At 52.1% G+C, this 23,273-nt stretch overlaps 2 protein-coding genes across 3 annotated transcripts; both read left to right on the top strand.

Moving 5' to 3' along the window:
* The first annotated feature begins 288 nt into the window (after positions 1 to 288).
* On the top strand, positions 289 to 1,527 carry Hcrt (hypocretin). The gene is made up of 2 exons (NM_010410.2): positions 289 to 399; positions 1,055 to 1,527. The coding sequence occupies exons 1-2, from the start codon at positions 379 to 381 to the stop codon at positions 1,424 to 1,426; spliced, it is 393 nt and encodes a 130-aa protein (NP_034540.1). The 5' UTR covers positions 289 to 378; the 3' UTR covers positions 1,427 to 1,527.
* A 1,577-nt stretch (positions 1,528 to 3,104) lies between these two features.
* Kcnh4 (potassium voltage-gated channel, subfamily H (eag-related), member 4) lies at positions 3,105 to 22,842 on the top strand. 2 transcript variants are annotated; one of them, XM_006533646.4, is made up of 17 exons: positions 3,105 to 3,690; positions 5,420 to 5,653; positions 5,995 to 6,141; positions 6,233 to 6,360; positions 7,307 to 7,550; positions 7,929 to 8,086; positions 10,768 to 10,975; positions 12,794 to 12,988; positions 13,412 to 13,611; positions 15,408 to 15,657; positions 16,231 to 16,475; positions 17,017 to 17,055; positions 17,253 to 17,402; positions 17,878 to 17,984; positions 19,020 to 19,096; positions 21,222 to 21,927; positions 22,599 to 22,842. In XM_006533646.4, the coding sequence occupies exons 1-14, from the start codon at positions 3,615 to 3,617 to the stop codon at positions 17,893 to 17,895; spliced, it is 2,292 nt and encodes a 763-aa protein (XP_006533709.1). In that variant the 5' UTR covers positions 3,105 to 3,614; the 3' UTR covers positions 17,896 to 17,984; positions 19,020 to 19,096; positions 21,222 to 21,927; positions 22,599 to 22,842. The 2 variants fall into 2 exon arrangements, with proteins under 2 accessions (XP_006533709.1, NP_001074663.1); NM_001081194.2 differs by having other exon boundaries at positions 3,442 to 3,690; positions 17,253 to 17,605.
* The last annotated feature ends 431 nt before the right edge of the window (positions 22,843 to 23,273 follow it).

The following is a 23,273-nucleotide window of genomic DNA, read 5'->3' as shown; positions in this document are numbered from 1 at the left end:
TTCCAGTGTCCCAGCCAAGGCCTCTTTTGTGAACTTAGATTCCTGGGTGCAAGGTAACCTCATTAGTACTCGGAAACTGCCCTATCTCCAAGGAACAGGCAGACAGACAAGCTGGGGACCAGGGACAGGGCGGCCATTCTTTGGGTCCAACCTGGAAACGGTTCCCCTGCAAGATGCTAATCTTAGACATGCCTTTGTCTGGTTTAAGGTGGACACACATACTCATGTCTCCCCCGCACACACACCTCAGAGCATTATAAACCCCTGGCCCCTGGAAGCGAGCCACTGAAGACGACGGCCTCAGACTTCTTGGGTATTTGGACCACTGCACTGAAGAGATCATCTCTCCAGATTACTTTCCCCTGAGCTCCAGGCACCATGAACTTTCCTTCTACAAAGGTAAAGAGCCAGAAACAGGGACATAAATCATCAGACTACTGAGGCCATGATAGTGCTTGCCGAGGACTGGGCTCATATGCTCTTTCTAGCGTGTAGCACTGAGAGAGGAGTATGGGTGGGTTCTTGGCAACCTGCCTCCTTGGTTAACACTGGGTACGCCATTGTGTGGGAGCTCACGTTTAATGAGTTCTTGTATTTCCGATGTTCTCTGTGCTTGTCAGTTATGTCTTGCACTCAACAGGGTAGTAGGGATGATTTTATGCCTGGTTTGTAGGTGAGGAAGGGCTATCCCAAGGGGGTGAGAAACTAGATCAAAGCCACAATGTACAGTTTCCCCAGCAAAGGAACAAACCTGCTGTGTGTGGAGGGAAGGGCTAGTAAGTTTGGTGCAGACAGACTTAGAAGCACCTGTCTGTGGGTGGAGAGTCAAGCCTTTAAATATGTTTGCACAGGACAAACTTCTTCTACCCCAGAGAAGCCTATGAAGGTTTCGAAGACGATAAGGCTCAGTTGTGTATTGAAGGATGAATTGACAAAGGAGCCAGCCGCAGGAAACCCAATGACAGCCTAGCAGGATCTATGGCAACAAGAGGTTCAGAGCCAACTGGCTGTGTGGAGTGAAACCCATTTGCACCTTGTCTCTGTCCCCCTTTAGGTTCCCTGGGCCGCCGTGACGCTGCTGCTGCTGCTACTGCTGCCGCCGGCGCTGCTGTCGCTTGGGGTGGACGCACAGCCTCTGCCCGACTGCTGTCGCCAGAAGACGTGTTCCTGCCGTCTCTACGAACTGTTGCACGGAGCTGGCAACCACGCTGCGGGTATCCTGACTCTGGGAAAGCGGCGGCCTGGACCTCCAGGCCTCCAGGGACGGCTGCAGCGCCTCCTTCAGGCCAACGGTAACCACGCAGCTGGCATCCTGACCATGGGCCGCCGCGCAGGCGCAGAGCTAGAGCCACATCCCTGCTCTGGTCGCGGCTGTCCGACCGTAACTACCACCGCTTTAGCACCCCGGGGAGGGTCCGGAGTCTGAACCCATCTTCTATCCTTGTCCTGATCCAAACTTCCCCCTCTGCTCGCCGCTGTCAGTCTCTTGGTAAATGGCAATAAAGACGATTCTCTGTTGGTGTGACTAATCTATGTTTCTGTGTGTCAAGTTCAGGCCTCCAGGGGGCGGGAAAGCATCTTGAGAATTGTGACGAGTCTAGGGCCTGGAAGCAGCTTGTGTTTCTCATTGCAAATACTTATTTGGTCGGGAAGAATCCAGCAAGGAACCTTGCAGTCCTGGGGTGTGTGCTACACATTTGGGAGGGTGGAAATGAGGTACCGATGTGCCCTCATGTTGTTCTACTACCTACTTTATTTATTTAGAAACAGGGTATCCTCGGTTGCCCTGGAAAGATCAGCATGACCTTATACTTAAATGACCCGATCTTACTACCCTCTATTTCCCCGGTGGTGTTGATACTGCAAGTGTGCTCCACCACGCCTCCTTTATGCAAATGCTGGAGGACTGATCCCGGAGCTTCATATATATTAATTAAGCAATCACTCTATCGACTGCTACATCCTCAGCCCCCACTGTTTTATAATAGGGACCTACACAGAGAGGTCCAATACAAGGGCACAGAGTCCACCTGGCAAGGGCTGGATGTAAGGCTGCAGAAGAAGCAAGGCATCTGAGCTTTCATGAGGAGCCTCCCAGAGCATCCATAGTGTGGTCCACTGTACCGTGGTGTGTGAGCAATGCCACACTGGGAAGGAGGTGGGTAAGTTTGTGCAGCCATTGCATAGGAGCAGCAGATGTTACACCTTGTTGTATAGAATGAGAAGTCTGGGGATGGTTTTAAGCAGAGAATGGGCAAAGATTTGTCTCCTGCTCCAGCCAAAGGTGCCTATTGCAGGTTGAAGTGTGCTTCCCCCAAATTCACACGCTGCAATATTAACCCACTCCACCCCACCCCCAGCATTTAGAAAGTGACCTTGCCAATGTTGTCAGCTAAAATGAGACAGGAGCAGAGTATGGTAGACCTGTAATCCAGTATAAGTAGTGTTCTTAAAAAACAACAACAACAACGGGGTGGGGGTGGGGGGATTAGGGTACACAGGGGATTAGGAGAAACAGGAAGAACTCACGTGAACATGGAAATAAAGACCAGGGCAATGTACCCACTAGCTAAGAAATGCCACAGGTCACCAGCCAAGGGAGAAGCTAGGGGAGAGTATGGAAGAAAGAGACTCTTCTTCACAGCCTTCAGAGGAATCCAGCCCTGAGTTGACCTTGAACTCAGATTTCCAGATCCCAAAATCGTTTAAGCCAACATTCGGTGTCCCGTTGCTGTAGCAGTCCTACAACAGTAATGTAAAATCCTAAAGTAGAGACAGCAGGGCCAGCAAGATGGTTCAGTGGACAAAGATCTTGCTGTCAAGACTGAAGAACTGAGTTCCATCCTAGGGACCCACAAAGTGAGAGAACCGACTTCAGAAAGTTGGCCTCTGACCTCCATATCTGCACTACTGGAACAGAAATGTACACACACACACAAATGCAAAAATATATAAATGAAACAACCTTTTAAAAGAAAGAAAGAAAGAAAGAAAGAAAGAAAGAAAGAAAGGAAGGAAGGAAGGAAGGAAGGAAGGAAGGAAGGAAGGAAGAAAGAAAAATATCCCAATTCCAGCAGGAGGCACTGTCAACCAGACACCAGTCGCAGCGTGGGCCGCGCGGGGAAACCCGTGGGGTGGAGCTACTGGAGCAGCCAGGGAACCACGCGTAGGGGCGTGATCACCCTGAAAGAAGGGCGTGGCTACCGTTCCAGTCCCACTTCATCACCTCAAGCCTGGATGGTGGGCGTGTCTCCGAGTCTCTCCCCAAGAGACACGCGTGGGCCGCTCCCCTCTGGGAGGAGGGCCACAGAGGAGGGCTTCGGGTGTCTCTGGCGGCCCCTCCCGGTGCGGAGCCACGTGGTGGGCGCGGGCCGAGCCCTCCGGGGAAAACCTGACCCGTGGGGAGGTGGGGCGGGGTGGGGGTGGCGGCTCTCGAAGTGCTGCGGAGCAGAGCTTAGAACTAACAGGTTCAGAGCACACAGGCAGCGGCGGCGAGAGGAGGGGAGGAGGCAGGCCGGCGCATGGGGCGCCCCGGCCCCGCCGGTAGCGCGCCCCCTCCGGCCAGGCCGCGCTGAACGCAGCCCGCGCAACGCCTCGAATCCGTACCCGGGGCCATGCCGGTCATGAAGGGGTTGCTGGCCCCGCAAAACACCTTTCTGGACACCATCGCCACCCGCTTTGACGGCACGCGTGAGTTGGGCCGGCTGGGTCAAGTCTCCTTGGGACAGGGTGGGTATCTGGATGTGGTGAGATCAGAGGAGAGAGAATGGAGTGCTGGATCTCCTAAAACCGTGGCAAAGAAACGGGGTGCAGAACCCTTGAGAGTGGAGATCAAGACATGAAGCGCCGAGGGTGGAGGGGAAGGTTAGGGGGTGTGACTCAAGGCAAAAGCGGCTCTTTGTGCCACAAGACGGAGGAGGGGCCTTGGGAGCCACCCACACCAGGGCAGAGCTGAGCTGGGAGTGTGTATAGAGGTATCTGTGGTGTGGAGATGGGACAAAGTGCTCTGGTGACTGCAGCTGCCTCTGCCCCAGAAAAGAGAGAGAACAGACTTCGGCAAGACCTAACCGCATTAAGGTCACGCGCCCCCAAATCATGAGATATCTTTGTGTGAGGTGGGCGAGGCAAAGCGGGGGCAAGTACTTGAGAACGAGAAAACTCCCTGCTAGCCCACCTGAGCTGGGTTCCGAAGTTCAGCACCCTGGACAGCCGCACAGCTCCTTCCCCGCCTCTTCTCCCGCCATTCCCAACTCTGGAACCCCTAGGTCTTCCTTTGTCCCTTTTCGAAACCCTGGCCGGCATTAGGAGGGTGGGGGAGCGGTAGCCGAGGGCGGAAACCGAGCCTCCAGGGCCCTACCCCCCCCCCCAACCTCTCTTGTTTCCATAGCGCCAATCACCGAGGCAACGGGCCCTGGGATGGAAGAAGTAGGCTGTGCCCAGGACCCAGTGCTTCCTAGGAACCCTCAGTGTCCCGATCAGACACCCCATCCCCTGACAGTACCCTCTCCTAGGGTCCTTGGACTGTTTGTGCCTCCTACCTCATCAACTAAACCTATCTCTGCGTGTCCCTCCACCCCCAAACCTCTAATCCACTGAAACTAGAGGGAGCCAACTCAGGTTCTGGTGCTGGGGTGGCTGCAGCTCACACCTCAATGTCTTCTCCAGTTTGACTTTGCGCATAAGGAACAGATCCTTTGAAACTCCTTAAAAAAAAAATATATATATATATATATATATATATATCAAAAAGTCGGCATTTCCTGGAAGGCAAGAAAGAGGGATGTGTCTTCCACAGTCTTTCCCTTACTTTAAGCACATTTATGAGTTTGGAAATTTTTCTGCCTTTTGGTTTAACAATAAGAGAGTGTGACATCATCAGAATCTTTGTCCTTGCTCATTAAAAGAGGATGCTGGGGTAGTATCCAAGGATGTGCTTCCAAAATTGAGTGAATTGGGAGTGGGGGAGAATCTTCTAAGTGCCAGCAGGCCCTCCTTCCCAAGTTACCTGATACACCCCATATCCAGGAGGGAAAGGCACATTGTGTCCCACTTTGCAGATAAGAAAGCTGAGGCCTTAAGCCACATTATGTATGGCCACATTATGAGGTGGTAGAAGTGAGTGCTGGAGTCCCTGCCCTTTCCATTCTTAGTTGCTTTCTGCAGTCACACTTCTCCAGCTTGAAGGTAGGAGCATGAACCACACGGCCTCATTGGGGTTCCTTCTCTAGCCCTTCATGGACTCCGGGCCACCCTTGTTGTGTGCCTTCTGCTCATTTCAGAACATCTCAGAGGGAGATTAGGTACCACCCGGAAGCTTCTAGCTCTCTGGTCTCTGTCCATGACTTGAGGGAACTGTTGTTCATGTCGAGGTTAGCTCCCTTCTTGGCTTGGCCCTGACCTTGACTTCTCCCTCCTGTAGACAGCAACTTCCTTCTGGCCAATGCACAGGGCCCACGGGGTTTTCCCATCGTCTACTGCTCTGACGGCTTCTGTGAGCTCACAGGCTACGGCCGCACCGAGGTCATGCAGAAAACCTGTAGCTGTCGGTTCCTCTATGGCCCAGAGACCAGTGAACCAGCCCTGCAACGGTTGCAAAAAGCCCTGGAGGGCCACCAAGAACACCGAACTGAAATCTGCTTTTACCGAAAGGATGGTAAAGAGCCTGATCTGGCTTTGCCTGACATCTGCCCAAATCCCAGGCTTCACCCAGCAGAGTCTGCTAGGCACAGAGAAGCTGAGGGGCTTATCCTTCCATGGCTACAAGTTGCCTGTAGAACTAAGATCCTTTCTGGGCCTTGGTCTCTCCATTTGGAAAGTGAAGGGACCAGATGACAGTTCTCTTGGGGCTGGGGGGGGGGGGTGTCTCCCAGCTCTAAACCTTCACCAAAGCCACTGAGAAACCTAGGAGGACCAAAGGCCTGAACGGGGATGCTCATGCACCTCTCTCACCTCTCTCTCTCTCTCTCTCTCTCACAATCTCTCTCCACCTCCCAGGCTCAGCCTTCTGGTGTCTTCTGGACATGATGCCCATCAAGAATGAGATGGGGGAGGTTGTGCTTTTCCTATTTTCCTTCAAGGACATCTCTCAGAGTGGAGGCCCAGGACTTGGCTCACCAGGAATCCATGGGGACAATAATCACGGTAACTACAGGTCTGGGTCACAGTGGACTGCACTCTTAGGATACACTCCAACTTATCTCCGTTCATTTTATTTCCCCCCTCCCCCCAACAGAAAACTCTCTTGGGAGGAGAGGAACTAGCTCAAGACTTAGGTCCACGAAGAGGCAGAACCGGACTGTCCTACACCGGTTGACTGGCCACTTTGGTCGCCGGGGCCAGAGCAGTGTGAAGGCCAACAGTGTGAGTTCCATCCCCGATGGCGATTCTCATATCCTCCAACCTTACTTCCCTGTTGGTTCATTCTCCCTCTGCTGGCTTGCTCCTCTACTCGCCCATTTCCCACATACTACTTTCTGCTTCATCATGTGTGCCCCCTACCAATCCCTCCTTTTCTTCAGTAGGTGATTGACAGTGCCCCCTACCAATCCCTTCTTCGGTAGGTGATTGACATTGCTCTGGTGATGTCACAGGGGGTGGGGCTCTAGCAGTAATCCTCCCGATCCCTCCTTCCCGGCCCCCTTCCCAGGGTAAAGGCTGTATCATAAGGGATGAACTCACAAGCTGCTGTGGTCCTAGGAAGAAAGCCCCTATTGTGGACCTAGCATCCCTTCCAAGGTTCCTGACCAAACCAGGTGATGAGTCCCCCATCTGCTTCTCAAGTCTGTTATAGGCCATAGGAATTGGGTCAGCAGAGCTAACTTCCTCCCTGTGAGGGCATGCTCATCCCTCACTAGGTCCCTAGAACTCAGAAAGCACTACAAAGAAGTTATGAGCCTTCATCAGCCGATCTTCAAGTAGGGCGAGAGGCAAGAGTCAGTCCATGTAAATGCTGCTGATAAAGCACGATTTCTTTAGAAGCCACCTGAGGGTGTTTTGTGGAGATTTAATTGAGTGATAGAGTGCCTGCCTCAAAACACAGCCTCTGGGTTAGGTCCCCAGCATAAGAAAAGGAAAAGAAGAAAAGGTGTCAAAGGGAAGAGCTACAAAAAGAAACCTGAGCTCTAGCATGGTACAGATGCTGACCTGAGAATTCCCGGCCCCCAAGCCCCATATCTTCCATTTCCTTTCTGGCTACCCTTGCAATACCAACCTTCACCCTTTCCCTATCCCCAGACTCTCCCTTCCCTCCTCAGCCTCAACGTTTCTTTCCCCTAAGTGTCCCCAACCACTACCCCTCTCCCTTTAGAACCTGTTTGAGCCAAAACCATCAGTGCCCGAGTACAAGGTGGCCTCTGTGGGGGGCTCCCGCTGCCTCCTCCTCCACTACAGCATCCCCAAGGCTGTCTGGGATGGTCTCATCCTCCTCGCCACATTCTACGTCGCGGTCACTGTCCCCTACAACGTCTGCTTCGCGGGTGATGACGACACCCCCATCACTTCCCGACACACCCTTGTCAGTGACATCGCTGTGGAAATGCTCTTCATCCTGGGTCAGACCCTCTGCTCTACCAACCTGGAGGGTGGGCTGGGGGGGGGGGAACCCTCCCTCCATTCTGGGTCTGCTGAGCCCTTCCTTAGCTTGAATAGTCTTCTTTTTGTAGTTCTGAGCTCTAGGGGCCTAGTGAGGAGTGAGTATGCTCTCAGAGGGGGAGGAGGTTTACCGCCCAGACCCTGTAACTCCTGTGGTACCCAGTGCCCTGCAGCCTTCAGCCTTGTGGCCTTTCCTTCCTATAGATCATCCAAGAGTTTCAGCTTTCTTCAGTTTGCCTCCTCCTCCATTCTGGGCCTCCTAGCTTGCCCCATTCATTAGCTACCTGACCTGAGAGTTCAGGCTATGGTCCCTAGCAACCGTCTCTTGCATTCCTCAGACATCATCTTGAACTTCCGCACCACCTACGTGTCCCAGTCTGGCCAGGTGATTTCGGCTCCTCGGTCCATTGGCCTCCACTATCTGGCCACCTGGTTCTTTGTAGACCTCATTGCTGCTTTGCCCTTTGATCTGCTGTATGTCTTCAACATCACTGTGGTAAGTGACACCCCCCCATCCCACCATACATCCTAGCATCTGAACTCCAACCCAGTCTCTCCCATGAGAGGAGCATCCACAAACCCAGTTACAGTCCTATCAATTCATATGCAGATAGGTGTTCCTTAGACCCTGCCATGGGCATAGCTCTGAGCCAGGCACTGGGAAGGAACCCAAAGGGTCTATGCTCTTGGAGAACTCAGCTCACAGTCTTTGAGGGAAGCTGAGAGAACCGAATGCTAACTATGGCTACCAAGGCGGCATTGGTCTGCCGCCAGCTGAGTGGTACTTTTCACATTTTTTTTATTTCACAAACAACTGATGAGCATTTAGCTGTCTGCAAACACTATATGGGGTCTGGTCAGTGGTAGAAAGAGACAAGGAACTGGCCCTCAGAGCCCCCCTCAGATTGGTGAGACAGGCAGGAATGATGGAGGAGGGACATTAGACACAGAATCGCTGAATGGGAGACGCCAGTCGCTGCATGGTCAATGCTGCACAGGTCTGGGCTGGCCTTGGAGATCTGGGCTGGAACACCAATGTATGCAAAAACATTCTGAAATCAGGCCAGCACCTGGGGGCAGAAGCATCATCCCAGCTGGGCAGGGGCTGGGGTGGTCTGGGAAGGAACTGTTCCTGGGGGAGGTGGGAATGGAGCCAGGCCTCCAAGAATGAACAGGATTTGGCTAGCAAAGGATGAGACTCCAGAGAAAGAGTGTAGTAAGGCAACCAGGGAGTCAGGGGCTGGGGAGTGTACCTGCACCCTTGTCTTCACTTGGGACTGCCTGGAAATGCCCAGAGTGGTCGATATGGAGGCCAGCCAGACAGTAGGTCTTTTCTAGTCCAAGGTGAGGCAGTGTTGCCCTGTGTCCCCAAGCCCCCTTGCCATGGTGGGGGAGGTGAGGTGGAGACCAGTTTTCCTGTGTGCTCTCCCTGCCGCACTCAGCTATAGCAGGAAACCACCTACACGAAGCCGGATTTAACTAGCCGCCAACGGGCTGTGGGCCCCTCTCCTGGTTGTGCACATGTGTGTGCATGTTCCTACACACGTGCGTGTGTGCGTGCATGTGTGTGTGTGTGTGTGTGTGTGTGTGTGTGTGTGTGTGTGTGTGTGTGTGTGTGTAAGTCTGCCCTGAGATCCTAGCCGTTCAGAGAAGACTACCTGTCCTCGGCTTGTACCCATGCCTCTATGCCCATGAGATAGTCAGCCAAGCAGGCAGCTGTGCTGCAGAGAGCCACCAGCCCCTCCTCTCAGGATGGGGAGAGGATGTCCCCTCTCCTCTCTTGCCTTCGGGAGTACGTTACAGATCGCTACTGTACTTTCACACATGTGGAATCCTTCAGCATCAGTTCTCCCGTCTCTTTTTAAATGTTGCTCTGATAGCTCTGTCAGAACTAGGTCTCCAGACTCCCGGTCTCGTATTCTTTCCCATATACGACCTGCTTGCCGGATAAGCAGGATCTCCAAATGTATGGCTTAGGGGAGACGAGGAGAAACATTGGAAGCCTGAGAACAGAAATAGAGGAGCAGACACGTTAAAGGAGCCATGCTCCCCACAGCGTTCGGGCCAAAGGACAATGAGAGAAGGATCCTTAAAGGTGCAGGCCGATGGTTGGTGTGTTTAGTTGCCTTAGAGAAGATCTGTGTTGGGGAGCCAGGGCCTCCTCCTTTCTAGCCCCGTCTGTCGTGAGGTGGTTCTGGAGCAGTGTAATGCCAGTGTGGTGAGGGCCTTCATATCAAGCCCTAGAGTCTATAGCTCTAGCTGATAAGCTGTGTGTGTGTGTGTGTGTGTGTGTGTGTGTGTAAGGAGTATGGCTACTCCTTGTTTGCCATATTTATTAGAAGGCCTAATTGAAGTGTTAATAATTAGAACAAAACCAGAACATTTGGAGATATGCAGAAAGAAAGAGAAAGAGACAGACAGACAGACTTGTGTAGAATGTATAAGGTCCTGGGTTTGATCCCTGCATCCCTTTCCCCATAGCAGAACTAACAGATGTTTACAGGACCCTGGCTAGACACCAGGGCTCCATCAACCTCTAGCTCAAAGCAAGTGTCCCCCAGCCCTGCCTTCCTTCTCACCTGTAGCTGACCTACAAGCAGAAAAGCCTGTAACCTTTGGTAGTTCTCAGGCCCCTTATCTGACCCCATTCCATTCGGTACACTTTCTGACGCCTGCTTGATGGTTTCTAGGACAGCAGGGCTCTGAGCAGGGATCTTCCATAGATCATCCATTCAGTTCACCTGCTCTCTGCCAGCTCTGACGGGGGCTTGCACCTGTATCACCTACTAATGCTAGGAGGCAGCTTAGTCCCAAATGGACTTTGGTGCCCTTCATCTTGAGTCTGAGTTATAGCTCTGTTATTTCCCTGGTCTCTGACCTTGGAGCAAGTCACTTGTGTCTGTGAGCCCTATGTGGTTCATTCATCAGCAATCCAGGGTCCGGGATGATAACTGGCCCAAAGACTTGGAAGGTTGTTTTGCTTATTTTAATGAGGACTATAAATGCCTGGCATAGTGGTGGAACAATGCAAAAGAAGTCCTCAGTGGCTAAGTTAATTATTCTCTCCTGATGCATTTTAAAGTCACTTTCTCAGGACAGCAGGGATGGGGGTGGGGCTGTGTGAGAGCTCTGGGGAAGTGTGCCTGCTAACAGCCTTCCCTCGCTGCCCTCCTGCAGACCTCACTGGTACATCTGCTGAAAACCGTGCGGCTCCTGCGGCTGCTGCGGCTGCTGCAGAAGTTAGAGCGGTACTCACAGTGCAGTGCAGTGGTGCTCACGCTGCTCATGTCCGTCTTTGCCCTCCTTGCTCATTGGATGGCCTGCGTCTGGTATGTCATCGGGCGCCGGGAGATGGAGGCCAATGATCCACTGCTCTGGGACATTGGTGAGCCACCAGCCCCAGACTTTTCCCCCTGGTTGCTACCTCTCAACCTCTCCTATCCCCAAATGGATGCTACTGGCACTGGACACTTCCTCATCCCATAGTCCTCCAGCCATCTGATAAGATGCCCTGTGGAGATCAAGTGTGGAGACACTGGTTTGGAGACAAGGGCTCTACCTAGGGGGCAACTTTCAGCCTAGCTGGGAACGAGACCAAGACCAGTGAGAGGAGAAAGTCATTGATAGAGAGAGGGTATTTTGGACAGAGAAAGCAGCATGTATAAAGGCCTATTTAGAAAGAGCTTATTTTATAGTTCGTCAGCTCGATGCCATCAAGTCCTCCTTAGACACAATTAATGGAGCCACTGTCAAGGAGGAGGCAGACCCAGGCCCTCAGTGTCTCCTTGGAAAGTAGGTCAGATCCTAGGTGCTGTTCTCGACACCTCCCACTCCGTCAGCCCACACTGACCCGCCACTTGGATCTGGCATGGTCCCTCCAGCTCTCCCACCCTGTCCAGTCTAACCCACCTTCCTCTCTCCATGACTCCTACAATGGGCTCACGGGTCAAGAGCACTTGTTGACCTTGCAGAGGACTTGGGTTCAGTTCCCAGCACCCTTATGATAGGTAGCTCACAGTGGATCTACTGCCCTCTTCTGACCTGTGCAAGCGACAGACAGACAGGCAGACGGACAGATGGATGGACACACACACACACACACACACACGCGCGCGCGCACACACACGGTACAAATGCATAACATGTTGACTAACACTCGTACACATTAAAAAGAAATCTATAATAATAATTTTAAAAAGTAGTAGACACTGACCCATTCCCTGTGTCTACTTGGGTTTATACATAACACGTTTGCAAACACTCATATACGTTGAAAATAAGTAAATCTGTAATAATAATTTTAAAACATAATAGACATTGACCCACCCTGGTTCTACCCAGGCCCTTACATAATCTCGTCACTGCCCTCGAACTCCATGCTGTGGCCATGTGTCTGAGGCAGGCCTGTGTGAGCTGTGTCCCCACTGTCTTCTCCTGTACAGACCGTGAACACTAGCTGCCCTCCTGGACCTAGTAACCGCTGATTTCTCACTATGGGCCTGTACATGTTTCTCCCTGAGAGGCCTGGGTTCCTTTCTTTCCCCAAGGTGAATTTTCTATTCTCTCAGTCAAAAAGTACCATGTTCTAAGAGAGTTCTGTCCCTAAGATCCATGCTCCTCCCCCACCCCAACCTGCTATAGTTTCTTTCTTTTTTTTGGCTGTCCTGGAACTCACTCTGTAGACCAGGCTGGCCTCAAACTCAGAAATCCTCCTGCCTCTGCCTTCCAAGTGCTGGGATTAAAGGCGTGCGCCACCATTGCCCAGCCCTGCTGTGGTTTCTAATACACTTCTGTAGCTTGCCTTCCACTTGTAATGGTTTGTTTTCGTTTCCCCTTGACATTGTTAACGGGTGATGGCAGGGACAGCCCTGGCTGGCTCAGATCTCAGCGTTTTCCCTACAACACACACACACACACACACACACACACACACACACGCACAAAGGAAACACACAGTAACATACCAGAGAGTTGAAGGGGCCTCTGTGGTCAACAGTGTATGGAGTGGGTAGCCTTGGAGTCAACGGTAGGCAGTACCTGGCCTCCAGGCCCAGTCACAGCTGCTCAGCACATTTCCTGTCTCAGGCGCTACAAACTGCCCTTCTCCTCTGTAAATATGTATCCAAGGCCAAATAGGCAGATCAGGGAAATGGGTTCTCCAGCGCTTGTGTAGCCATGATTTCTTCCCTCGCCCTCATCACAGGTTGGTTGCATGAGCTGGGCAAGCGGTTGGAGGAGCCTTATGTCAATGGCTCGGCAGGTGGACCATCTCGGCGCAGTGCCTACATCGCTGCGCTGTACTTCACGCTGAGCAGCCTCACCAGTGTAGGCTTCGGCAACGTGTGTGCCAACACAGACGCTGAGAAGATCTTCTCCATCTGCACGATGCTCATAGGCGGTGAGGCCAGACCCACTATTTGCGGGGAGCCTGTGAATCCGGGCTTGTGCACAGGGAGATAAGGCTCAGAGAAAGGAAGGTGCCCACCCAAGTCCACACAGTCACGTGTTCATTCATATTCGCTGCCCATGACTGTGCCCATCAACAGTTGTGATCTCTTTCAAGGAGTAAAAATACCCAAGGTCATGGCCAAGCGGGTGATGAGAGAGGAGTTTGGGTGTGCCCCATCTAAGGATTGCCACCTACTTCCCCTGCTTCGATTGCTAGTTGTACTCACAGGAAAGCTAGCGGGCTCCTGTGCTAGCTCTCCTGTGCTCCCCCAGAACCTCTGAGACGCCCCTATCCAAGGCAGGGTGATTCGGGGAGCACAAGGAGCAAATGTGCGGTGAGCGCCTCTGATCCTCTGGGTTGCCACCTCTGTAGCGCTGATGCACGCAGTGGTGTTTGGGAATGTCACAGCCATCATCCAGCGCATGTACTCCCGACGCTCGCTCTACCACAGCCGCATGAAGGATCTCAAGGACTTCATCCGAGTGCATCGCCTGCCCCGCCCACTCAAGCAGCGCATGCTCGAGTACTTCCAGACGACGTGGGCAGTCAACAGCGGCATCGATGCCAACGAGGTAGCGCTGAGCAGGGGCTCCTGCCACGGTGGCGGTGCAGTAGGGAAGGGCTAGTGCCTCTCCAGGCGTGGAACAGAGGCAACCGGGTTGTAAGGAGGCACAGGGCTCTCAGCAAGGACGAACACCCAGCCAAATCCAAATCCCTCTCTTTGGTGCTTGAACGTGGAGGTTGAAAGGAAGCAGAAATGCTTGAGTCTGGACTTGAGTGGACACCTTGCCTTCTCTGGGCCTCAGTTTCTCCGTTGTGGTAGTCTTCACCGTTTCCCCCAGTACTAGAGTGAGTTAAGCCATCCTTCTCTGCTCGCTCTTATGTACTGATCCCAGTGGAGAATGGGGCAGTAGCTAGAGATGATTATAGGCAGCCTCGGCCCTAAAGGAGACCCCAAGAGAAGTGGGAGAGGGAGCCCGGTATAGAGAAACACGTAATGATTGGAACCATGCAGGAGTGAGTTCCTGAAGTAGGGCCCTCATTGTGTCTGAGCCCAGAGGGACAAGGAAGATGGCAGAGGGGACAAGGAAGATGGTCAAGAGAATCAGTCTACCATAAGACCATTCCAGGCTAAAAAAAAAAAAAAAAAAAAAAAAGAAGAAGAAGAAGAAGAAGAAGAAGAAGCAACCTAGGTTCCTGAGTGCTGGTAAAGTAGAGCAAACGAGCTCAAGGATATGAAAGTAGTAAAGTGAGCTCCAGAGAGCGGAGGCTGTGCTGGGAGGGGTGCAGTGCCAGAGTTGGTGCTCAGCAGCTGCAGCCCCAAGAGCAGATAGCCTTGAGTTTGCAGTTTTATCCTGTCAGATCTCTAAGAACGGGTGCGTCAAAGAGGGTGGAGGAGGAAGCAGATGGGAAGCATTTGCCAGGAAAGGATCCACAAGAGCAGGCAAGTTCTAGTTGGTTGCAAGAGAGCAGCTCACAGTGCTACCCTGGTCTGGCTTGGGGTCAAGGGATGAGATGAAGGCACCTAGGAGGAAAACTGAGCCTAGGGATGAAGGGGAGTGTCCAGGGCTAAGCCATCAGGCGATGCATTGTCCATCAGGTAGTTAGTTGTAGATATACACGTGAATGCAATGTTAGGGCTTTCAGGCATGAATGGTGGGGAAGAGAGGGTCTGGTTACCATGATGTGGCAGGTGGGAAGATGTAGACATGAGAAGTGAGTGAGGGGATTGGCTATTCAAGAAGGCTGGGGAAGGAATGAGGAAGGAACGCTAGAAATGAGGGAGCAAAACTGAGAGGGAGTCCCTTCCAGGGGCCCAGGGGGAACAAGGAAGAGATCAGCAAGACAGAGTTGCCGAGGGGCTCTGTGGTTTTATGAGGGAAATGTATCTCCATTGGTAACATTCAAGACCTAGCACGAGTCTGCATTTTACAGATAGGGATACTGAGGCCCAGAGGTGAAAAAAAAAAAGGTTCCAAAGCCCCCAGAAACATAGGAACAAAGGTGATTGGTTGCTACTTTGCCAATTCCCAGTTGAGGTCTGACCCACCACAGATTACTCCTGACTGTATAGAATTGAACACCACGGATGACTCCTGACTGTATAGAACTGACTGTATAGAATTGAGCCATCAGAATCTATGAGCTGCTCAGTGTGTGCAACTACATGCGGTACCAGCAGTTAGATTTGGTGATCAACATAGTAAGGGAAATTGAGGCTAGGCAAGGAGTCTCCCTAAGGTCCAGTGAGTAATTTCAAAGAGAAGGCAAGTTGGCACCCTTGCCTTGGGGACAGCCCAACTCTTTTGTAGACTTGAGCAGTGACTGGCAAGGGGGTGGTCAGAGTAACCTCCGCCTCTTCTGACAGTTACTGCGTGACTTCCCGGATGAGCTGCGTGCTGACATTGCTATGCACCTGAACAGGGAGATCCTGCAGCTGCCTCTGTTTGGAGCGGCTAGCAGGGGCTGCCTGCGGGCCCTCTCCTTGCACATCAAGACCTCCTTCTGTGCTCCTGGGGAGTACCTGTTACGCCGTGGGGATGCCCTCCAGGCACACTACTACGTCTGCTCTGGCTCGCTTGAGGTGCTCCGGGACAACATGGTGCTGGCCATCCTGGGTGAGAACCCCCCCTACCTCACACTGTCCATCCTAAGATCTTCTCCGGAGGCCTTGGGGGATAGCCTGGGGTTCTGGGGGTGGGAGACCTCTAACTAGTACCTAGAATGCCTACTGAGTATTCTTCCTTAATCCTTTCAGTTCCCCCTAGGCCCTTCCTCCCGCTCTGCCCTGTTTGGCCACCCTTTAACCCACGGGCCCTCCATCAGTGGCTGTCATTCACTCCAACGCCTCCTTTTCTATTGCATCATCTTCCAGTTCCATTGACCTGTCCCCAAACGACTCTAAAACCTGTTGGCCTTTACTGTTCAACTGACCCCTCTGACCATTCTTTATTGATCATCCAATTCTATTGGTCGTTTCTCCAGCACTATAGACATCTTCCACTGGCTGCTGCCCAGCCTCACCTACCACTCTCCATAGGCCTCTTACAAGTTCCCTGACTCCCTCTTCCAATGCACTAACTCCCTTCAACCATCCTTAAGTACTCTGACCATCATCTCTCAGATGTATGGACCATCTCCTACCGATATTCCCTTCATCCCAGTTGACTGTCCCTTTCCTCTACCCACAGGGAAGGGGGACTTGATTGGGGCAGACATCCCTGAGTTGGGACAGGAGCCTGGGTCAGGGGCAGGCCCCAGCTGTGTGCTGAAGACCAGCGCCGATGTGAAAGCTCTGACTTACTGTGGCCTGCAGCAGCTGAGCAGCCGAGGGCTGGCGGAGGTCCTGCGGCTGTATCCGGAATATGCAGCTGCCTTCCGGGCTGGCCTACCCCGGGACCTAACCTTCAACCTGCGCCAAGGTTCTGAAAACAATGTATGTAGACGACATATGGCTGCCACCCCCCACTGAGGTTCCTTCCTTCAGAACAGCTACCCTCTTACAGCTCTCTCCTCCCTAAAAACATCACCTTAACTCCAACTACCTCCTTCTATTGCTTCATATATACTATCTTCCCACTCCACTCCACTTGGGCCTCACCCAGCCAGCCCCTGGCCAATCTCTCACAGCCTTCTACTATTGCCTGGTACCTCTTAGCCTTGTCTTATCTTTATGAATGACCCCTTCTTTTAGGTCTCTTTCTGAAGTGATGCAACACACACCCCCCACCCCCACCACCATCAAAGTTCCTTTCCCCTGCTATTGTCCCAGTGGTTCCCACTCTTGTTTTAGGCTGATGTGATGTGATGACCTTAGGTCTTTTGCTACTTTGGGGCTCAGTTTGTCATTCTGAATTCCTCTGAGGTGGAGTAGGTGGTCCCATGTACTCAATCTCTTAACACTGTTCGCTAGAGGAGGGGCTGTATCAGAGGAGTGGAGAGATAGGAGTCAGCTTGAATCCCCACTGTCTCCACAGGGCCTCGGCCGCTTCTCACGGTCTCCTCGTCTCTCCCAGGTATCTGCATTTCTGGGTGGGGTGGGGTTGTTCTGTGGAGAGGTTGGGTGGCAGGGCAGCTTTCCTTAGCTCCTCTGCCACAGGGAAAAGGGACCGGGGATCGATCAGGATTGGGTACTGTGCTGAAGGTCGCATCCCAGTGAAGGGTCCTGCGTCTACTTTCCAGTAACAACTGATGCTCCTCCCTCTTCTCACAGGCACGCTCCGACACTCTTGGTTCCTCCTCAGACAAGACTCTGCCATCCATCACAGAAACCGAGGGTGGCACGGAGCCTGGGGCTGGTTCCAAGCCCCGTCGGCCCCACCTGCTGCCCAACCTCAGTCCAGCACGACCTCGGGGGTCCCTGGTCAGCCTTTTGGGCGAGGAGCTGCCCCCATTCTCAGCCCTTGTCTCCTCTCCTTCCCTGTCCCCAACTCCTTCCCCTGCCCTGGCTGGCCGGGGTCAGAGTCCCTCCCCGCACGGCCCCCCCAGGGGCTCTGCTGCCTGGAAGCCCCCCCAGCTCCTCATTCCCCCACTGGGAACATTTGGACCTCCGGACCTCAGTCCCCGGTGAGATGCCAGCCTCCCTTGCCTTTCCCATATCCCTGCTGGCTTCCAGAACCTTCTTTGGGCTCCATTCCCAGCGTTCCAACCAGTGCTCCTTACTGTCTCTGCCCCATTTGCCAACCCTGCCTTTCCAACCACAGCTTGCAAATCCCATTCTGCTTTGACCACTATTCTTCCCCAGTTTCCTGCCTCTGCTGCCCTCATTGACCCTCTGCCTACTCTATTCTGGCCCCGCACCCTCCCTATGGTGCTGACGAACACTCCTCTACCCTCAGGATCGTGGATGGCATTGAAGACTCCAGTAACACAGCTGAGGCTCCTACATTCCGCTTCAGCAAGAGGCCAGAGCCCACCAGAACTCGCTCACAGGCTCCCCCTTCAGGTAAGTAACCGCAGTGACTTCAAATCACAACCACTTCTATATCTACCCACTTATCCATCCATCCATCCATCCATCCATCCATCCATCCATCCACTTACCTGTCTATCCACTTGTCCCCATCAATCCATCTACCTTGTCACATACCCATCCATCCATCTACCCATCCACTCCATATCACACGTGTTCCCTGCCATCCTAGGAGTACACAGTTAAACTAGATCATGCCAAAAGTAACATACAACCAATTCAGATCCTGCCAACATTTTATCCGGGGGGCTAGGGGTGGGGGCAGCAATACCTGTGCACACAGATAAACAACTCTAGAATTCTGCGCCGAGTTCTACAACAGGGAGGAAGGAGAGCAAGACTTTGTGCTAGGACTGGTTGGCTACTTCTTAAACAGATTGCAAGGAGACACTGACATGGTCCAATGGTAAAGCCTGGTTGAGTGTGATCCCTAGAACCTGTATGATGGAATGCGAGATCTGATTTCTGAAAGTCGTCCTGGCATCATGAGACACACCTGTACACAGCTGTAAATAAATAAGCGTAATTAAAAAAGGACAGGAGACGGGCAGTGGTGGCGCATACCTTTAATCCCAGCACCGGGGAGGAAGAGGCAGGCAGATTTCTGAGTTCGAGGCCAGCCTGGTCTAAAAGTGAGTTCCAGGACAGCCAGGGCTACACAGAGAAACCCTGTCTCAAAACAAAAAAAACAACAATAAAAAGGACAGGAGAGCGTGGCACTTTGGTAAAATGGAACAACTGTTCAAAGATCTAAAGGCATGCACAGAAGAGACACTGTGTTTGAATGCCAAGAAGCTCTGCCTAGAACTGGAGAGTGGCAGGCATGGAGGAAGAGCAGAGGTTGGGGGAGTCACAGGGCCACAAACCCAGCCTCTGGTGTCGGCTACCCCTCCTCTCTGAAGGACCAAGAGCATTCTATTCCTTGCCTTGGCAACAGAGAAGTGTGGGGACTTGGGGATTCACGCTCCATGGATTCATCTGTACCTCTTCGCCCCATTCTGCCCGCAGGCCCCAGGCTCAGCCGGGAACTGGCCACAGAGGCAGCAGAGGAGGTGAAGGAAAAGGTCTGCAGGCTGAACCAAGAGGTAAATTTGGCTTGGCTCTTCCCCTCCAATCCCGGGGAATATTGTCTTGGGGTCTGAGAAGAGCATGCCATGTTCTAGAGCTATCCAGAGTCCTGAGTTCTGTTAGTCACACTAGTTAAATTACTCTGGGCAAGTCCCACAGCTATGCTGGGCTTCTCTTAACTTACCTAAAAGTTAGAAAAATAATCTGTCAGTGCTTGGGTGGTGGTGGCGCACGCCTTTAGTCCCAGCACTTGGGAGGCAGAGGCAGGCGGATTTCTGAGTTCGAGGCCAGCCTGGTCTACAAAGTGAGATCCAGGACAGCCAGGGCTACACAGAGAAACCCTGTCTTGAAAAACAAAAACAAACAAACAAACATCCCAGCACTCTGGAGGCAGAGGTTGAGGCTGACAATGTCTGAGTCCAAGGTCTACAGAGTTTCAGGACAGGTAAAGGGCTAGGCAAGAAAAGACAGACAGACAGATAGATAGACAGACAGATGATAGAAAAATAGTATGTCCTTCCCAGAAGTGTAAGGATAAGAGTGCACACACATCAGGTCCGGGTCCGACTGCATCTTGAGTATTCACTTAAAACCTCCCCCTCCTGCGACTGGGTCTCCATTTACAGCCTGGAACCGTCCAACCAAGTACAAGTCTGATGCACAAAGCTTAAGTCCTTTCTCTTTTTACCTTTACCCAGTCTTGGGAAATGTAGTGTGTGTGTGTGTGTGTGTGTGTGTGTGCATGTGCGTGCACTTTTAGGCTTAGAGAGCCTATGCCCTTATGGCTGAATACTGGCCAGGAAGAGACCATATTCTATATACTTAGACTAGGCTAGGCACCGCCTCTACTTCTTCCCCAAGGGATCCCAGTACTGTCTGTCGCCACACAGCTACCACACTCAACCCCTGGGAGTCACCTTCCCTCTGTTCTGATAAACAGCCTGCAGCCCAGAGAGGCAGCATCTGGGCCAGAGCAGGGCCTAGAGCTCTCTCCCATTCAAGGTTACTGGCAAGTTCTCCTTCTGCTTATGGCCTCAGGCTTCCCTCAACTCCAGGCCAGTGATTCCCATACCCAGGTTTGTATCAGTACTACCCTTTAAATTACAAGTTCCCTGGCTTCTGTCAGTTTGGATTGTCTCAGGTGGGGCCAAGAACTCTGCATTTTAACAAGTTTCTCAATGGATTCCGTACTCACTAAAAATCACTCATGAAGATACTTGGGTGACAGGCTAAGAGCAACGCTATGACTGAGCATTTTTATTCTATATTTCATACAAGAGAGAGAGAGCCAAGTGTAGTGGCTCATGCCTGTAACCCCAAAACTCCAGGGATAGAGGCAATGGAGGATCAAGAATTCAGGACCATTCTTGCCTACATGGCAAGTTTGAGACCAGCCTGAGCTATCTGAGACAGTCTCAGGAAGATGGCTTAATTGGTAAAGTGCCTGCCACACAGGCGTAAAGGCCTGAGTTCTGACCCCTAGTGCACACTGAAAGCCAGGCATAGTGCTACATGTTTGTAACACTGGTGATGGGGAAGGGATTTGGACAGTCACATGGACACATGTCGGTCAGCCAGTCTAAGTGGCTGGTGAGCTCCAAGTTCAGTGAGGGACTCTGTCTCAGTCTCCCCACCCCCACCCCCCCACCCCTGTCCTGGAACTCTAAACCAGGCTGGCCTCAAATTCACAAAGATCCACCAGCCTCTGGGATTAAAAGGGTGTGCCACCACCATCCAGTGAGGCTCTGTCTTAAAACAAACAAAAACCAAACCAAACAAACAAACAAAACCATAGAGAATAAAAGGAAGTTATCCAATGTTGACTTCTGGCCAAGAAGAACACCTGCACTCAAGTAGTGCACACACACACACACACACACACACACACACACACACACACACATTAAATACATAAAAAGCCAGGGAATAGAGACATAGGAACAGCAGTATCCACTGCTGCAAATAACGTTTTGGAAATAAATTGGGGTACTCATAGGCTATTATAGCTCCTGCTCTTTCTTCTTCCCAGGTGGCTGTGAGCCGACAGTGGTTGAAGAATTTTGTAAACTGTAGCGTGGGGGATGAGGGGTGACCTGGTTACTGCTAAGGCATCCATGAGACATTTTGCTATGTTTTCAACAGATCTCCCGTCTCAATCAGGAAGTGTCTCAGCTGAGCCGGGAGCTGCGGCAAGTGATGGGTCTCTTACAGGCCAGGCTGGGACCCCCAAGTCACACAGCTGGTCCAGCTTGGCTCCCAGACCTTCCTTGCCCCCACCAGAGACTACCATGCATCTCTCCTCATATGTCTGGACCACCACCTGGTCTCCAGAATACTACACTCGCTGTAGTCCACTGTCCAGCCAGTGTTGGGACAGTGGAGATAGGGGCCACCCCCTCAGAGCTGAGACCTTCCACGATACCACCCTATCCCTCGGAACCTGATCCTCTGGGACCCTCTCCAGCGCCAGAGGCTCCTCCCCTGACCCCAAGCCTCCTGAAGCACAGCTTCCAGTCTGGGTCAGACACATTCCACTGACCCTGGCCTTGGGCCTAGGCCTGTCTGGGGTAGGCTTTACCACCTGCCATCCAGGGAGGCGCTGGGCTCCTTGGCCTCTTGCCTTGGGGTCAGCAGCTGCCAGCTGGACTGGTTGGCTCTGGATTCTCTGGACTTTTTAAACAACGAATGGCCACATCTAACCCCGTTCCATTTTCTAAACCATCCCCCATCCTCCTCTTCTGGGAGGGGAGTCACTTGAAGCCATGGAATCCAGCAGGCATGAAATGGACCATGGCGCCCTGTTGGGCTACGCAGAGGAGATGTCTTACTTTCTCCCGAAGACTTGGAGGTAGGTATGGACTGGGAACAGAAGAATGGTCAAGAGCAAAGGTCTAACCTAGTAAAGGAAGGCTTGAGGTTAGACCAGGCAGGGTCTAGAGTGAGAGGGCTAGATGACATTATAGTACTATGGAGCTCTTCTGTCCCAGATTCTGAGTCCTTTGCAGAGGATCCTGAGAATAATGTCACCTTGAGGAGAGTGAGTTTGAGATTCTAGCCATCATTTGAGAAGCCCAGGACATCTTAGGCCTCCTGCCAGCAGCCAAGCTGAAGGAGTTCACTTCACCCCATGGCACACACAAAAAACAACTGAGAGCTCCAGATGTGTCTTTGGCTCTCAGAACACTTCTTTTCTTCTTCAAACTCTGAGTTAGTTACCAGCATCGAACTCCAGATAGAACCACAAAATATTCAGTATTCTAACTTCTCAAGAAAAAAAAAAAAAAAGACAACAATGTCTGGCTATCAAGAGCCAACATTCATCTGAAATAGTCCCCATTTCTTCAGTCTCCTGCTTGTTGATCATTTCTTAATGTCCAATTGGCTTGCCTTATTTGTTTGGTCCCTCTGTTTTCTTCAGTTTGCAATCCCTGTCTTAGAGTGGGCGCCAAGGGGGTCCTAATAATGTCTGTTCGTACTCTTGACTTGGGCCTGTCAACATCTGTTTCTGTCTCTCTACAGGCTGTCATGCAAGGTGGTTCCTTCTGCTGTCAGCAGCTCAAAGCATTCTAGCATTACCCTTCTGCAGGTCCCACCTCCCAACATCAGCCAAACCTGCATCCCCTCCCTCCCAACATGGTCTCAACCTCAGGGAGGGTCTGGGCAACTCCCAAGCCCTCTCTGGTTTCCAGCCCTCCTTTCTCACTCAATGCCCCACCCAGGCGCACTTTTGGATAAAAAAAAAATAAATCCATATATTTTTGTAGACCTTGACTCTGTCTGTTTCTGGGGGTTAGTCTGAGAGCCCCAGGGCTTTGAAAGAGCTAACGCAAGCAGACACACCCCACTGTACCCCAGGGCCCTATTGCTGTCTCTAGGTAGGGCAAAGGCGCCAGCTAATCCACTTGGCACCATGTTCACGCCACCAGGGACTCCTCGGATAAGGGGAGAAACCTTAATGAGTCGCTAAGGGCCTGTTACATTCCTTCCTCCCTACCACCCAGTTACAACCACAAATACACACTATGTGGGAGAGACGTCTGATCAGGATCATTTCTCTAGCCTTAGAAAGAAATACCAGGAATTTTCTTACCCTCCTGAATAAGGAACTCTTCTTTCCTGGATAGGTATTTGATATTAAGCTAGGTATAGTGTTGTTATAGTGGGCAGGTCGGTGGAGAAAAGAGCTGGTCACCA

This window comes from Mus musculus, chromosome 11, assembly GCF_000001635.26.
Source record: "Mus musculus strain C57BL/6J chromosome 11, GRCm38.p6 C57BL/6J".
Lineage (NCBI taxonomy): Eukaryota > Metazoa > Chordata > Mammalia > Rodentia > Muridae > Mus > Mus musculus.
This window is presented reverse-complemented; position numbering and strand designations above follow the sequence as displayed.

Coding starts and splice junctions, on each gene's coding strand:
- Hcrt (NM_010410.2), top strand. CDS start 379: ATGAACTTTCCTTCTACAAAG. Junction 400..1,054: donor TGAACTTTCCTTCTACAAAG/GTAAAGAGCCAG, acceptor GTCCCCCTTTAG/GTTCCCTGGGCCGCCGTGAC.
- Kcnh4 (NM_001081194.2), top strand. CDS start 3,615: ATGCCGGTCATGAAGGGGTTGCTGGCCCCGCAAAACACCTTTCTGGAC. Junction 12,989..13,411: donor CTGCACGATGCTCATAGGCG/GTGAGGCCAGAC, acceptor CCACCTCTGTAG/CGCTGATGCACGCAGTGGTG. Junction 13,612..15,407: donor GCGGCATCGATGCCAACGAG/GTAGCGCTGAGC, acceptor CTCTTCTGACAG/TTACTGCGTGACTTCCCGGA.